General features: G+C 45.4%; 1 protein-coding gene across 1 annotated transcript in view; it reads right to left on the bottom strand.

Annotated features, from left to right (window-relative positions):
• Window positions 1-2736: 2736 nt before the first annotated feature.
• Window positions 2737-16769, bottom strand: part of LOC308325977 (LIM domain and actin-binding protein 1-like) — a 26699-nt gene continuing 12666 nt past the window's right edge. The window contains exons 5-11 of the mRNA XM_080778775.1: window positions 13912-13957; window positions 11793-11906; window positions 10959-10990; window positions 10494-10627; window positions 9140-9479; window positions 7241-7910; window positions 2737-6418 (exon numbers count right to left, since the gene is read on the bottom strand). Coding sequence (XP_080634901.1) covers window positions 6099-6418; window positions 7241-7910; window positions 9140-9479; window positions 10494-10627; window positions 10959-10990; window positions 11793-11906; window positions 13912-13957 — 1656 coding nt within the window. The 3' untranslated portion in view covers window positions 2737-6098. The remainder of the gene's footprint in view (window positions 6419-7240; window positions 7911-9139; window positions 9480-10493; window positions 10628-10958; window positions 10991-11792; window positions 11907-13911; window positions 13958-16769) is intronic.

The following is a 16769-nucleotide window of genomic DNA, read 5'->3' as shown; positions in this document are numbered from 1 at the left end:
ACATTTAGCCTCTCAGACCCATCTGAGCCACGGAACCACCGTCTGATGACATTTAGCCTCTCAGACCCATTTGAGCCACGGAACCACCGTTTGATGACATTTAGCCTCTCAGGCCCATCTGAGCCACGGAACCACCGTTTGATGACATTTAGCCTCTCAGACCCATCTGAGCCACGGAACCACCGTTTGATGACATTTAGCCTCTCAGACCCATCTGAGCCACGGAACCACCGTTTGATGACATTTAGCCTCTCAGACCCATCTGAGCCACGGAACCACCGTTTGATGACATTTAGCCAACTCAGACCCATTTGAGCCACGGAACCACCGTTTGATGACATTTAGCCTCTCAGACCCATTTGAGCCACGGAACCACCATTTGATGACATTTAGCCTCCGTAGAAGAATTTTTGATCGACGTTTGCCTGTCGTCTCTCCTAATGGTACCAACATCAATACAGCATGCATGGAACTGTGGACACAACCTTATCCGACAGCAAGAAAATATTGTTTAGTTTTGGGTCCGAGAGGCTAAATGTCATCAGACGGTGGTTCCGTGGCTCAAATGCAGAATAGAATATTGGGCCTTGACGTGAAAAGGGTTGAAAACCACATGAACTACAGAAAGCCAAAGTTCCCAAACCTCTAGCAGAGTCGAATGGTGTTACATTAACATCAGGTATCATAGTTTTACAGTGTCTTCCAGGGACAAGAATGAATGTGACAATAATGATCGAAACGCTACTCATATATTTGCACGATGGTCGCCAGAAAGAAAGTGCTTTAACCTCTGAGAGGTTCACAAACCTTCCCTGAAACCGTTTTAAAGAACTGAACCACATTTGAGGCAGATTCACACCGACACGTCGCATCGATGCGTACGCGAGTACACTTCATTACAACTGTATTCAATGCGTTCACATTGCATCGATCTGTATCCAGAGTACACTTCATTACAACTGTATTCAATGCGTTCACATTGCATCGATCTGTATCCAGAGTACACTTCATTACAACTGTATTCAATGCGTTCACATTGCATCGATCTGTATCCAGAGTACACTTCATTACAACTGTATTCAATGCGTTCATGTTGTTATCCTAAAGTTTGAATAATTATGACCACTGTTCGTAAATGACTGGACATTGATTCAGCCAGAGAGAGAGAGAGAGAGAGAGAGAGAGAGCGCATACTGTACCATTACAGAACCAATTAAGGGAAACCTTCTTCATGCTGATGTTTACTTTGTTTACCGTAATTTTTTTTGCTTTGACTTTTATTTGTATTTCTGTTTGTTCTTGTTTACAATGCTGCTGGTTTCAGAACACATGCTGATCAATAGTTATCGTTAGACTTGCTCTGTTCTCCTCGTTAAGGCTGGACTGGCTCTATTGACCAATCGGACGTGGCGAGGGCATTAAAAAAAGAAAATGGGGGGGAAAAAAGGAAGAAAAAAGATGCCATCTAAGACCTTATATAATAAGCACTTTATATAATTTAGAGCAGGGATGTCAAACTCAAATACACAGTGGGCCAAAATAAATAAATTGGTACAAGTCGAGGTGCCGGACTGTGTTTCAACACACGGGCCATTTTTGGGGAGAGGAGGTAGCTGAAATTTGACCACAACAAGTGATATACTTTCACTGCTGATCAATAGTGAAGAGAAGACGCATGCTGGGCCCTCGATACGTGGCAATGCACTCGCAGTGCATTGTGGGACTTGTAGTATTATATGGTGGTCCGTGCAGTATACCAGAGGGCCAGTTCTAATACTAATTCAATATAATTTTGCCTCCGGGCCTTGAGTTTGACACATATATGATTTAGAGGAAGTGAAAAGGAGCACGTTGTTGATCTGAACTCAGTGAGAAGGAGACGTTGATCTTCCGTCAATCATAGAAACCAGAAATATGAATGTACTTCATGATGTCATCATCGTCTTGGAGATATAATTATGTGCAGTACATGTTGTGAAATGTTTAAATATTGAAATAAAGTATTTCTATATGGCCTGGTGGTATTATATTATATTATATTATCATATTATATTATATTCAACTTCAGAATGAATCCACTTCAAAAAAGGCCTGGAAGGTTTTTATTTGTTATTTCAAGAGGAGATGCAATGTTTTGGTCCTTGTCATTTATACAGTATAAAATATGACATTACAGTAGCTAATAGTAATATTATACAGTATAAAATATGACATTACAGTAGCTAATAGTAATATTATACAGTATAAAATATGACATTACAGTAGCTAATAGTAATATTATACAGTATAAAATATGACAGTACAGTAGCTTATCCAGCTCATGTTTCATGACATCCTCCTGACAGATAAAACAAAAGAAGCAAAACAGAAATAATCCGTTTAGATGGAATGTGTAAAAACAATATATATATACATGTATTTATGATCGATTGATTGATTGTACACACTTTGGAATGTATAACCTGAATGATCAACTACTAGGTTATATTTATAATGCACATCAGAAGAATGATCGCCCCAAAACACGCTCGCCCCAAAACACGCTCTCTTAAACTGCCTCCCCCTGGCCAGCCGGGGCGCCTGATGGAGGGGAAAGGAACTGGTCTCTATACTGCCTCCCCCTGGCCAGCCGGGGCGCCTGATGGAGGGGAAAGGAACTGGTCTCTATACTGCCTCCCCCTGGCCAGCCGGGGCGCCTGATGGAGGGGAAAGGAACTGGTCTCTATACTGCCTCCCCCTGGCCAGCCGGGGCGCCTGATGGAGGGGAAAGGAACTGGTCTCTATACTGCCTCCCCCTGGCCAGCCGGGGCGCCTGATGGAGGGGAAAGGAACTGGTCTCTATACTGCCTCCCCCTGGCCAGCCGGGGCGCCTGATGGAGGGGAAAGGAACTGGTCTCTATACTGCCTCCCCCTGGCCAGCCGGGGCGCCTGATGGAGGGGAAAAGGAACTGGTTGGAATAACGTGTTCCTTCCACGCGCTACGTCCAACCAGGGAAACTCCCCCCTGTCAGGTGTAAAGAAGCAACTTGGACACTCAGGCATGAAGGAAGCATGAGTTCAAGTCCGTTGCTCTACCCTTGTCCCCCATATATGGGGACTAGGTTGCTCTCCCCTTGTCCCCCATATATGGGGACTAGGTTGGTCTCCCCTTGTCCCCCATATATGGGGACTAGGTTGCTCTCCCCTTGTCCCCCATATATGGGGACTAGGTTGCTCTCCCCTTGTCCCCCATATATGGGGACTAGGTTGCTCTCCCCTTGTCCCCCATATATGGGGACTAGGTTGGTCTCCCCTTGTCCCCCATATATGGGGACTAGGTTGGTGGAGGGTGTGTAGAGCCCAGGATCACATTAGATGATTGACACAGGGGTGAAAAATGGGTTACAAAATCGTGGGATAAAGAATATTAAAGAAAAAAAAAACACGCTCTCACCAAAACACGCTCTCACCAAAACACGCTCTCACCTAAACACGCTCTCACCAAAACACGCTCTCACCTAAACACGCTCTCACCAAAACACGCTCTCACCTAAACACGCTCGCCGCGGGTCAAATTCGGCGACCTCGACGACGTCTAAACCTAACCTTAACCTCAGCAAAAATAATACAAGAAACGCTGGGGGGCGGGGCAAGCTGTCTGTGGACACAAATGGGGGGGGGGGGGGTACCACCGACGTTAGATCACGGTCAACAGTACAGTCACCAAAGCACTGGACGGTACAGTATATACAGTAGGATACGTTAACCCATCCTGACCTGAGATCACATTCTAAAAATGTCTGTTTGAAAATGACAGTTTCCTGAAAAAGCCTATATGTTTCTAATGTCAGTCGTTCAGTCGATTAAAAGACCTACAAGCTCGTAGCGGTGGCGCGCTACGAGCGCAGAATGGGTTAAGGTAATCTGAGTTCCCAGAAGTTTTATTTTTTGCCACTAGGCGGGCGAGGAAAAAGGAACGTATCCCTGTGAGGGAAGTACGTTGCGCTCAGAATCTGAGCGGACACTCCCCTTTCCGGTCTGAAGCACTGTGCATACCATGAAAATAGTCCGAAGGGAATCCAATTCCAAATTGAATTGTAGTAGGCCACCACCGCTCAAGGAGCAATTGTTTCCCTTCCGTCTTATTTAGATGTAGCGCCCACTCCATGTGGAACCCGCCCCTGTCTTTTGATTCGCATTTCATTTGAAACGCAGCGCACTGGGCCACGCCCCTGCTGCACAGGATCTGAGGCCAATTTTCCTAGACTAGGGTTAACCCATTCTGACCTGGCACCCATTTTGGTGTTAGCATCATGTTATGCTTTAGCTATTGAAAAATAGCAGATCTACAAGCTCATATCGCGCCACCGAGTGGTGCGATACGAGCTTGTAGGTCTGCTATTTTTGAAAAATCGAAGAACGACTGACATTTTTAGAATCTGATCTCAGGTCAGAATGGGTTAATCAGACCAGTGTGTGTCCAGTGGAAACCTGGTATGAATCTGATCTCAGGTCAGAATGGGTTAAGGTAACCCTGGCCTGCCCTAAGGTACAGTAGGATTTGTTCAGGTAACCCAGTACAGTGCATACAGTAGGCCTACTAAAACTGGGCAGTTGCTGAAAACATAATAGGAAACAGACGTTTAGAACCGACTAACTTGGCAGGACAAACTTGGGCCTGAGAGAGTAAGAACCACAGCAATGATGAGGTCATCCCTGAGTTGAGACTATAGTTGCTGGTTAGACACTTTTGTTTTGTTTATTTTGTTTATTTTTAATTATGAAACAGAATATATATATATATATATTTTTTTTTGCAAGAAACCAGAAAGAGAAAAAGATCTAAACACGATTGTAAAAATAAGTGAGAAATGAACCCTGAGATGAAGAGTCTCAGCTAAAGGCCGTTCACGACAGTTCATATAAAAAAAATACAGTATTTCAGGTATTTTTGATTCCAGACATTTAAAAATAAAAAGTTAAAACAAAAGAAAAAAAAACTGAATTTAAGGCAATAAGGATCAATATATACACCTATGAAGCATTCCTACAAACATGTCCCCGTTGTCATAAAACTACAAACATGTCCCCGTTGTGATAAAAACTACAAACATGTCCCCGTTGTGATAAAAACTACAAACACGTCCCCTTTGCGATAGAACTACAAACATGTCCCCCTTGTGATAAAAACTACAAATATGTCCCCTTTGTGATAAAACTACAAACATGTCCCCGTTGCGATAAAACTACAAATATGTCCCCTTTGTGATAAAACTACAAACATGTCCGTCAGGCTCTTCCGCACTCCAGGAAGGTGGAAGCGTGCCGTTCAAAGACCCGAGACGTGAAAAAAACCGTTTAAACGACGGAGGCAGTCCCCTCGGAGGCTTGACAAGTAGCAGTGCGTCCGTAGCTTAGAGTATATATGAATAGAGAAGGAAACCCTGAGGCCAAATGGACATAGTGGCCGGATTTGTCATTGCAGCTCGAGCCAGCGCTGGTCCGTTGACTATCATTGTGCAACGTTCATGTGTTTGAGGCCATGACACGTGAACGAATGTTTCATACGTTGAACGCAACACAAACGGCACAATGATAGTCAACGGCAGCGCGTTCATGTGTTTGAGGCAAATCCATCCCAGAATGCACTCTGTTCCTATACACGGAAGGAGGAGTGAAATCGCCTCATGCGCTTTTGAGCAACTTAATGCAAGTGGATGGAAGGAGAACTCGGGTGTCTTCTCTATTCATTGCGAACGCAGTGAGCACTTACTATGAGACCTAGCAGATCATGTCTGTCTGTCCGTCCGTGTGTCCGTGTGTCTGTCCCGCTATCCAAATATGGAGTGTGTTGCATCAGCAATCACTCAGCTCCATATATGGGCACAAAAGGGGCCAGGTCCACTCAGCTCCATATATGGGCACAAAAGGGGCCAGGTCCACATATACAGTAACAGCGGGACAGACATGATCTGCAGGGTCTCAGCTGCGTTCGCTTCCCGCGTTTGTGCGTCTTACTGGTCATATATACTCTAAGGTCCGTAGCAAAGACTTGGTTTTGGGTCATCCAATCAGAACAGCGAGGACAGACAGAGAGAGAGAAGCGTGTTGTGATTGGCTCAGGCGTCGTCGTCCTCGTCCTCTCCCTCGTCGTCCTCGTAGCAACGGTTCCTCTTGATCATCTCCTCCACGCTCAGATCCTCCTCCTTCTCCTCCTCCCAGAAGCCCACATCCTGCTGGGAGCAGGACGTGCTGTCCTCCTCCTTGGAGGAGGTGCTGTCCCCCGGCGGCGTTGGGGAGGGAGTCGGGGAGGAGGAGGGGGTCCTCGGAGAAGGAGAGTGGTCGTCCGCTGTCGTCGCCGATGACTCGTCTCCTGCCGTGGTCAGTGTCTCGCTGCTCTCCACCGCGTGGCGCTCTGGGAGACCGTTGTTGTCCAGGCCTGTCAAACGCCGGTGACACATTTAATTAAAGTCGACGGTTATTTGTCGCACAAACAAATAATTAGCGAATAACAACTTGAGTTTGTGTCGTGTTTTGAAGCACTGGAACTTTTTTTTTTTCAGCTCTGTATCTGGTTAAAGGAGAATTCCATACTAAAAGGCTTTCTTAACTTTCTTTGTAGTCGTTACGTCCCCAGCAAAGAGGTCCAGGTGTTATTTTGTGCAAAAGCTCCTTATTGGCTGTTTCCCCTACCCTCAATGAATTGCATTGAATTGAATGGGAACTGAATGGGGCTATGGGGTGTTGTGCTAATTTGCTTATTTCCATCGCACAAAATTATATATTTTTTGTATATATCCTCTCTTCATAATGTAAATAATATCCCAAGCGGCACACTTTACTCCTTCTTTAGATGGAAATAAGCGAACTAGCACAACACCCCATAGCCCCCATTCAATTCCCATTCAATGCAATTCATTGAGGGCTTATGGTAGGGGAAATAGCCAATAAGGAGTTTTTACACAAAAAAACACCTGGACCTCTTTGGTGGGGACGTAACGACTACAAAGAAAGATAAGAAAGCATTCTAGCATGGAATTCTCCTTTAAATATACAAAGAAATCATTGACACATTTTGGTATATTATTTTTTCTTTCAGAAGATATTGCGGGAGATTGTTAATCTTACACAAGCCATTTAAATGGACATTATTTTTTCAGCGTGGAATCGATTCACCGATTCCACAAATTGACGATGAATTGACGCGCGATTTATCCCAAATAACTGTGATCGGGAGATGCAGTGAACGTGACCGGCCTACCGTTGTCCACCTCCTCCTCGTCCTCTGAGACCTTCAGCGTGGTCTTCTCTCTCTGTGGAGGACCGGAGGTGGTCTTCTCTCTCTGTGGAGGACTGGAGGTGGTCTTCTCCTCCTCCGGGCTTGGGTCTGGGTCTGGTTTCACGTGGTCTCGGAGCTGTGGAGCCGGTGCCGGTCTGGTCTCGTCACGGCGGTCTTCCTGAGCAGCAGAGCGCGGCGTGGTGGTTGGGGGCGTGGCCTCCTCCAGCGACGCCCTCCTCTCCGGCAGGGTCTTGAGGAGGGGCCGGCGGGGGGGCGGCGCCGTAGCGCCGGCGTGGGCGGGGCCCGCGGGCAGCGTGAAGGGCCGGCAGCGCTCCCTGAGCGAGGAGCTCCGCCTCAGGCTCTTCAGCTCGGCGCGCTCCGTGCTCTGAGGAGGGGGAGGGGCCTCCGAGGAGAGCACGTCCTCCACGGGGGGCCAGCAGCGGGCCCTCGGCCCCCCCGGCCGCACGGAGCCCCCCCCCGCCGCCCCTCCTCCTCCTCCCTCCTGGGGCGCCGCCGCCCCCTCGCCACCCGGTGGCGGCCAGGCGACTCGCAGCCTGGTGCGTGTCGCGGCGGTGGTGGTGGCGGTGGTCTCGGGGGCGGGGGGGTGGAGCTTCTCGCCGTGAGTCTCCAGTAAGGCCGCCAGGTCGGTGACCTGGTGGGGGGGGGGGGGGGGAGGAGAGGAAGACCAGGGAGTTAATATGATGTGACCTGTTCGTTCGTGCGTTCATTAATTAATTAATTAATTAATTTATTCATTAGTTCATTCATTAATTCGTTCGTGCATTCATTCATTTATTCATTCATTTATTCATTAGTTCATTCATTAATTCATTCATTTATTCATTAATTAATTAATTCATTCATTTATTCATTAGTTCATTAATTCATTCATTCATTTATTCATTAGTTCATTAGTTCATTAATTCATTCATTCATTCATTTATTCATTAGTTCATTAATTCATTCATTCATTTATTCATTAGTTCATTAGTTCATTAATTAATTAATTAATTCATTCATTTATTCATTAGTTCATTAATTAATTAATTAATTCATTCATTCATTCAAACCTTTATTTAAAAACACATTGAGGTCGCCCTCAGTGCTCAGTGTCGTCGAGATACAACAAAATATAAAATTTTCAGAGCAATAAACAAACGGCAACATTTCCTCATCGTGTGACGTTTAAGCACATGTCTTAAAACAGTAGCAGGCACTCGGGGGGGGTAAAAGTCTGCAATCAAAGATTTAAATTGACTGTACGTTGACGTTATGAGTGTGGGTGTGGATGTGAGTCAGTGACTGGAGCGTGTTCTGTACTGTATGTTACAGACCCTTACTGTGAGTCAGTGACTGGAGCGTGTTCTGTACTGTATGTTACAGACCCTTACTGTGAGTCAGTGACTGGAGCGTGTTCTGTACTGTATGTTACAGACCCTTACTGTGAGTCAGTGACTGGAGCGTGTTCTGTACTGTATGTTACAGACCCTTACTGTGAGTCAGTGACTGGAGCGTGTTCTGTACTGTATGTTACAGACCCTTACTGTGAGTCAGTGACTGGAGCGTGTTCTGTACTGTATGTTACAGACCCTTACTGTGAGTCAGTGACTGGAGCGTGTTCTGTACTGTATGTTACAGACCCTTACTGTGAGTCAGTGACTGGAGCGTGTTCTGTACTGTATGTTACAGACCCTTACTGTGAGTCATTGACTGGAGCGTGACCTGTATTTGGGACCCTTAGTGCTACAGACCTGTTATGGTCATTCAGGCCGATGACCAGCTGCACAGCAACATTGTCAATGATTTATTTATTTTTAATTTTTTTAATAATTAATTAACGTAAACTGTATACATGTTTAAACTTAAATAACCATAATAAACCTTGGCCTGCGGTGATGTTTCCAGCGTTGCGGTCGGGGGGAGCGTCTGTTTGGAGGTGGAGGTGTTGATCTCAGCCGCTCCAGAAGCTACGTCGACGTCCTCCTGTTTCCGAGGCTTGGCCGTCGTCTCCAACGCCACCACCGCCTCCCCCTCCCCCTCCTCTCCTCCCTGGTGGGGGCGTGGCGCCTCCTCCCCCTCCCCCTCGTCGAGGCGAGGCGACCACAGCTCCTTGTGCGGCCGGTGTCCGAAGCCCTCGTCGTAGTTGCCCTTGGCCTTGAACAGCTGGCTGAAGTGAGGCTTGCAGTACACGCTGCCGTGCAGGGAGGCGTAGTTACCCAGGCTGGACAGCAGAGGGGAGCAGAGAGTCGGTAAGTAAACGCTGTAGTTCACTACACACTGCTACAGCGTGTGTTTTTCTCTGTGGTTTTGATTGATTGATTGAAATATTTATTAACAGTTTGTAGAATTACAGTAATACATTTCAAGCACAAACTCAATACAGAGACTGTTAACTGTGAGTGGACGACCCACAACAGGGTCCACATTGTTCAATTCATCAAAACATTTAGAGACGTACAAATAGACACTTCTATGTAGTTAAAAAACAGAACAGGAATTCATCATAAAGGAAGCAAAAAGGGAAAAGAAACATATACAGTGAGGGGAAAGGGGGGGGGGGGGTGGGGTGGGGGGGGGATTCAGATTTTACAGAGGCCAGTTTCGAATTGCAGCCGTCCGTATAGGTGCCCTTTGAGAGCGGTTTTGAAGGAGTCAAGGGATTCACATGTCTTAATGACACATTTTGGTGGCATAGGAGCGAAAATAATTTAGTCCCTTGTTTGTGCCGAATCTGGGTTGCACATGGTTTGTTGCACTCCCTCTGGTGTTGTGGGTGTGGACGTTTACATTAAGGAAGTATCTAGACAGGTACATGGGTATCTTAGTGGTGTATCGAATCTTGTGGACCAGACCCATTGCAAGATGCTGTACTCTGTCGTCGACCCTAAGCCATCCCAGCCTGTCAAAGTGGGCAGGGGTGAGGTGGGTTCGGGGGGTGAGGCCATGTAGGAGCCTGACCAGTTTGTTCTGGGAGGTCTGGGAGTCTCAGACACGTTTGTTGTGTTTTTCCTACATTTTGTTTTCAATTATAAAATAGCTAAAATGTTCAGGCCGGCTGGTATAAGAGAATACTGAGTCGCGGAGAATAAATGTTTTAGGGTTAGTGTAGTTTTAGTCGACTGAATGTAGTCGACGAACACTTTTCGTCTCGGTTTTAGTCGACGAAAATAACACTGCTCTGGACCCACCTGAGCTTGGAGTTGCAGTGACCTCTGACCTCTGACCTTTGACCCACCTGAGCTTGGAGTTGCAGTGGACGCAGCGGAAGCAGGTGTTGTGGTAGACGTTCTGATTGGCTACCAGTCTCTCCAGAGGATACACCGTCTTTAGGCACGCCACGCACGTCTCCCTGAGCGGGGCGCGGAACTTCTGCACGCGCACACACACTTATTACCATACCACACCATGTCTTCCACTGTCTCAAAAGAAACAGCCGTGTTTTATACATGTAAACATTTAACCCATTCGGACCTGAGATCAGATTTTAAAAAAAAATCTATGTTTCTATGTCAGTCGTTCTTCAATTTTTTTCAAAAATAGCAGACCTACAAGCTCATAGCGTGTCACTCGGTGGCGCGCTATGACCTTGTAGATCTGCTATTTTTTAAATGGCTAAAAGCATAACGTAATGCTAACACCAAAAGGGGTTAACTCTGCCTAAAAAGGGTTAACTCTGTATGTCTCTGATGATCATTCTCACCTTCAGTGCTTTGGGCAGCTCGCTGCTTTCTCCTGAAACCACCAAACACAACGACAACTTCAAATACACGTCAATCTAATCAATTACATTGACCTGTAATTACATTACATTGACCTGATCAGACATTCACACACACACACACACACACACACACACACACACACACACTAATGAGGGACTAATCACACATTCTGTAAATCGTGTATCCACCAGTGCTATTGAAATCAATTAACAATGTCTAGATGGATCTAACATTTTGGTAAGATATTACTATTTAATAGCTCATGCCAACTGCTGCAAACTATACATAATATACTATATTATACTATACATATGTACTATAAAGTGCTATGACTACATAAAATGCAATTATAGTGCTGTCTACTTAACATGTTATAAGTCTGTATAAAATCTACATAAAGTGCTATCTCTTAACCCATTGATGCCTGAGGCCAAATCTGGGAACGCCTTCTAGGGCCTGACCTAAGGTTTCTGAAAACCTTCAAATTCTGATGATTTATTTTTTAAATAGTTATGTTGCTACATGTATAGCAATAGCTGATGAGACACAGAGAGCACGGCCGGCATCAAGGGTAGAACAACGTATACGTTACACCAGGCATCAATGGGTTAAGGGGCTAGGGTAAGTGCTATGGGCCATGATGGAGTCTGAAAAGGTGGGTTTTCAGACTACGGCGGAAGATTGGGAGTGAGGCTGCAGTTCTGACTGCAATGGGAAGTTCATTCCATAGTTTAGATTGGGAGTGAGTCTGTAGTTCTGACTTCAATGGGAAGTCCATTCCATAGTTTTTCATTGGCCACAGACTGACTCACCGTTGACCTGATTGGCCACAGCGTGAGGAACAGGTCCTTGCTTGGAGACGGCTGCCTGGTACTTGGCCATCTTGTCCCTCAGAGCAGCCTTGTCCACCTTGTCACATGACAGACCTGGAAGACAGAGACATGACGATGACACACCTGGAGCACCAATAGAGGCACCCGGGGCAAGACCGTGACTGAAAAGACTATCGGTGTAAGTGCAGAATTTTAGCTGAAGTTTCGCTAAAAGGAAATTACGTTGATGCTTTACAAATCAGTTTACATTCTCCGCGAATGAAACAAGTGTTGTGATTGGTCGGGAAAATATCGTATCCGGGGGAAATACATATGACGGATATTCCGGAGGATACGTCCGCCGATAGCGTCTCTGTCTTACGTTGTGACCAGGCTTTACTTTATGCTTCTCTGTCTTACGTTGTGACCAGGCTTTACTTTATGCTTCTCTGTCTTACGTTGTGACCAGGCTTTACTTTATGCTTCTCTGTCTTACGTTGTGACCAGGCTTTACGTTATGCTTCTCTGCCTTACGTTGTGACCAGGCTTTACTTTATGCTTCTCTGTCTTACGTTGTGACCAGGCTTTACTTTATGCTTCTCTGCATTACGTTGTGACCAGGCTTTACTTTATGCTTCTCTGCCTTACGTTGTGACCAGGCTTTACTTTATGCTTCTCTGCCTTACGTTGTGACCAGGCTTTACTTTATGCTTCTCTGTCTTACGTTGTGACCAGGCTTTACTTTATGCTTCTCTGTCTTACGTTGTGACCAGGCTTTACTTTATGCTTCTCTGTCTTACGTTGTGACCAGGCTTTACTTTATGCTTCTCTGCCTTACGTTGTGACCAGGCTTTACTTTATGCTTCTCTGCCTTACGTTGTGACCAGGCTTTACTTTATGCTTCTCTGTCTTACGTTGTGACCAGGCTTTACTTTATGCTTCTCTGCCTTACGTTGTGACCAGGCTTTACTTTATGCTTCTCTGCCTTACGTTGTGACCAGGCTTTACTTTATGCTTCTCTGCCTTACGTTGTGACCAGGCTTTACTTTATGCTTCTCTGTCTTACGTTGTGACCAGGCTTTACTTTATGCTTCTCTGTCTTACGTTGTGACCAGGCTTCACTTTATGCTTCTCTGTCTTACGTTGTGACCAGGCTTTTCTTTATGCTTCTCTGCCTTACGTTGTGACCAGGCTTTACTTTATGCTTCTCTGCCTTACGTTGTGACCAGGCTTTACTTTATGCTTCTCTGCCTTACGTTGTGACCAGGCTTTACTTTATGCTTCTCTGTCTTACGTTGTGACCAGGCTTTACTTTATGCTTCTCTGTCTTACGTTGTGACCAGGCTTTACTTTATGCTTCTCTGTCTTACGTTGTGACCAGGCTTTACTTTATGCTTCTCTGCCTTACGTTGTGACCAGGCTTTACTTTATGCTTCTCTGCCTTACGCTGTGACCAGGCTTTACTTTTCGCAGATAAGTAAGCCTGGGACCAAGGCTACCAATAGAGTCAAATTATTATCTCCATATTTGACAGCGTCACGCAAAAGTATAGCAGATCTGCAAGCTGTTTACTGTAAATGGCTCTGGAGTAACTCCCATTATTGCCCACTAGGTGGCAGCATAAGCACACCTAACCTGTGCCACCTAGTCTGTTCTCACTCATTTCTGTTGTGAGCACAGTGATCATTAGCTGTAATTACTTTGCAATGAGACACTTTTATTGAGTGGCGCAACCGCTCCAAGGAACAGCAATGTCCGTGTCCACACCCACCTATGTGACGTTAATGAGCACCAGTATGACTATTAGTACCAGTAGGGGCGCTGTTGTGCCAGAAACAGAGAGAGAGAGGGAGAGAGATAGTGCTGCACTGTTGCCTGCTAATGAGAGAGAGAGATAGAGAGAGAGGAGGGGGGGAAGAGGGGAGTTGCAAAACTCAGTTCACACGGGTGTGATTTATTTTAATTCTTTCGTATTTTCTTATCCCACGTGAGTCCGTCCTAAATGATGATGTCCTCATGATACACAAACGTGTGTGTGTGTGTGTGTGTGTGTGTGTGACTGTGTGTGTGTGTGTGTGTGTGTGTGTGTGTGTGTGTGTGTGTGTTTGTGTGCGCTTACCGTCCATGTCCTCTGAGGACGTCCTACGCAGTCCCGTCCTGTCTCCCTAGAGGGCGAGATGATTTACAGATCAGTGGTGAGATGATTCATAGATACAGTGGTGAGATGATTTACAGATCAGTGGTGAGATGATTCATAGATACAGTGGTGAGATGATTTACAGATCAGTGGTGAGATGATTCATAGATACAGTGGTGAGATGATTTACAGATGACTGATCTATAGCGATCAGTCAACCCGAGTACATACAGTATCTGGGGTTTAACGGGTTAAACGGGGATGAGGTCACCGGAGCGTCTGTCTGCAGCGTAACTAACGACCTGATGGAGCTGATAGGTGAGGAATGTGAGGAATGGAAGCTTCGTGTTTTAGTCTCACTTGTCGCGTCCTATTAAAACTCCTATTAGCACGCTTTTGCTTCTGTCACGTTTTCACCTCGAGGTCCTGGGAGGGTCCGTTTGGTTATAGAGACCCCCTCAAGGCCCCCTCCGAGGTTCAGAGACCTGGGACCATGGTTAGGGCCCTCAACAACAACACAACAACGTAAGAAATCACACCCGTGTGAAGTGAGGGGCGCTCTTATCATCGTACATCATGACGTAAATTCACCATTAATTGTCAGTGGGAATCCTTTATATATATACTGTATGATAACATATTAATCTGCCCATGTGCTGTTTTCATTATTTTGTTAATGGAGCTTCGAGGGGTTAATCCTGTGTTATATAATATATATATATATATAGATTATATAATCGGCCAATGGGAACGCATGTTGTTACAGCACGTTCAAAAAGGAAACAGGTGTAACTCGTTTCCTCTTCCTCTAATTAAGACACTGAATCCACGTCTCTCTCACCATGAGAACTACAGTAGATATTAATTGCGAACGCAGTGAGCACTTACTATGAGACCTAGCAGCTCATGTCTGTGTGTCCGTCCGTGTGTCACGCTTCTGTGCCCATATATGGAGCTGAGTGATTTGTTTGTGATTGATGCAACACACTCCATATTTGGACGTATAGCTGCTTTGGGGACTCCTTATATGGTTATGGCTATGGCTTAAAAACTTAACTTAAAAATAACTTAACTTAAATATGTACGAGCTGCGTTCGCTTCCCACGTTTGCGCGTCTTACTGGTGTAGATACTTTAGTATACAGTAGATATTATTGTAGATAGTATACAGTAGATATTATTGTAGATAGTATACAGTAGAAATCACTAAGATATTATTTATTGACAGGCATAAAACAGTCAGCGCCTTAGGGCCGATTCATACTCCTATTTTAGAGCCGAATAAAAGTGGGTTTGGCTCTGTAGAGCCTACAATGTGACGTCATTTGGCTCTGTAGAGCCTACAATGTGACGTCATTGGGCTCTGTAGAGCCTACAATGTGACGTCATTTGGCTCTGTAGAGCCTACAATGTGACGTCATTTGGCTCTGTAGAGCCTACAATGTGACGTCATTCGGCTCTGTAGAGCCTACAATGTGACGTCATTTGAGGTTCGGGGGGGGGGGTACCGTCCTAAAGTCGACTCTTCGGTGCTACTGAACATTTCTGACGAGCCGAAATCATTTGGGCACTACAGCGCCGAAACAGCGGTTAAAATAGGAGTATGAATCGGCCCTTAGTCACAACATTATGAATCCCATTTACAGGACCAACGTTTACACTTCACTATTACACCACACGCTCGCAAAAGGCCCCGAAAGATGTATAATGACCTGTATTTAAGGCTCCATCAGGGGTTTACAGGGTGTACTGTTAGCCAACGGATTCAGCTTATTCCCATTCCTCCTCCATCACGTCCTACGGTGATGGAGGACGTGATGACACAGAGGAAAAGGTTATAGAATCTGGAGATACGAGGTTTAGGCCCTGAGGTACAGATAGCCGGTATTTCCTCTCCTCTGTGTGGGTTGGTTTAGTTATAGTGCTAGTTAACAGGTTTCTACTCTGACAGACAGAACAGATAGCAGGTATTTCCTCTCCTCTGTGTGGGTTGGTTTAGTTATAGTGCTAGTTAACAGGTTTCTACCTGACAGACAGAACAGATAGCAGGTATTTCCTCTCCTCTGTGTGGGTTGGTTTAGTTATAGTGCTAGTTAACAGGTTTCTACCTGACAGACAGAACAGATAGCAGGTATTTCCTCTCCTCTGTGTGGGTTGGTTTAGTTATAGTGCTAGTTAACAGGTTTCTACCTGACAGACAGAACAGATAGCAGGTATTTCCTCTCCTCTGTGTGGGTTGGTTTAGTTATAGTGCTAGTTAACAGGTTTCTACCTGACAGACAGAACAGATAGCAGGTATTTCCTCTCCTCTGTGTGGGTTGGTTTAGTTATAGTGCTAGTTAACAGGTTTCTACCTGACAGACAGAACAGATAGCAGGTATTTCCTCTCCTCTGTGTGGGTTGGTTTAGTTATAGTGCTAGTTAACAGGTTTCTACCTGACAGACAGAACAGATAGCAGGTATTTCCTCTCCTCTGTGTGGGTTGGTTTAGTTATAGTGCTAGTTAACAGGTTTCTACCTGACAGACAGAACAGATAGCAGGTATTTCCTCTCCTCTGTGTGGGTTGGTTTAGTTATAGTGCTAGTTAACAGGTTTCTACCTGACAGACAGAACAGATAGCAGGTATTTCCTCTCCTCTGTGTGGGTTGGTTTAGTTATAGTGCTAGTTAACAGGTTTCTACCTGACAGACAGAACAGATAGCAGGTATTTCCTCTCCTCTGTGTGGGTTGGTTTAGTTATAGTGCTAGTTAACAGGTTTCTACCTGACAGACAGAACAGATAGCAGGTATTTCCTCTCCTCTTTGTGGGTGGGTTTAGTTATAGTGCTAGTTAACAGGTT

This window comes from Protomyctophum bolini (genome assembly GCF_963924005.1).
Source record: "Protomyctophum bolini genome assembly, chromosome: 2".
NCBI lineage: Eukaryota > Metazoa > Chordata > Actinopteri > Myctophiformes > Myctophidae > Protomyctophum > Protomyctophum bolini.
Note: the sequence above shows the minus strand (reverse complement) of the source record. Positions and strands in the feature narration are given on the sequence as shown.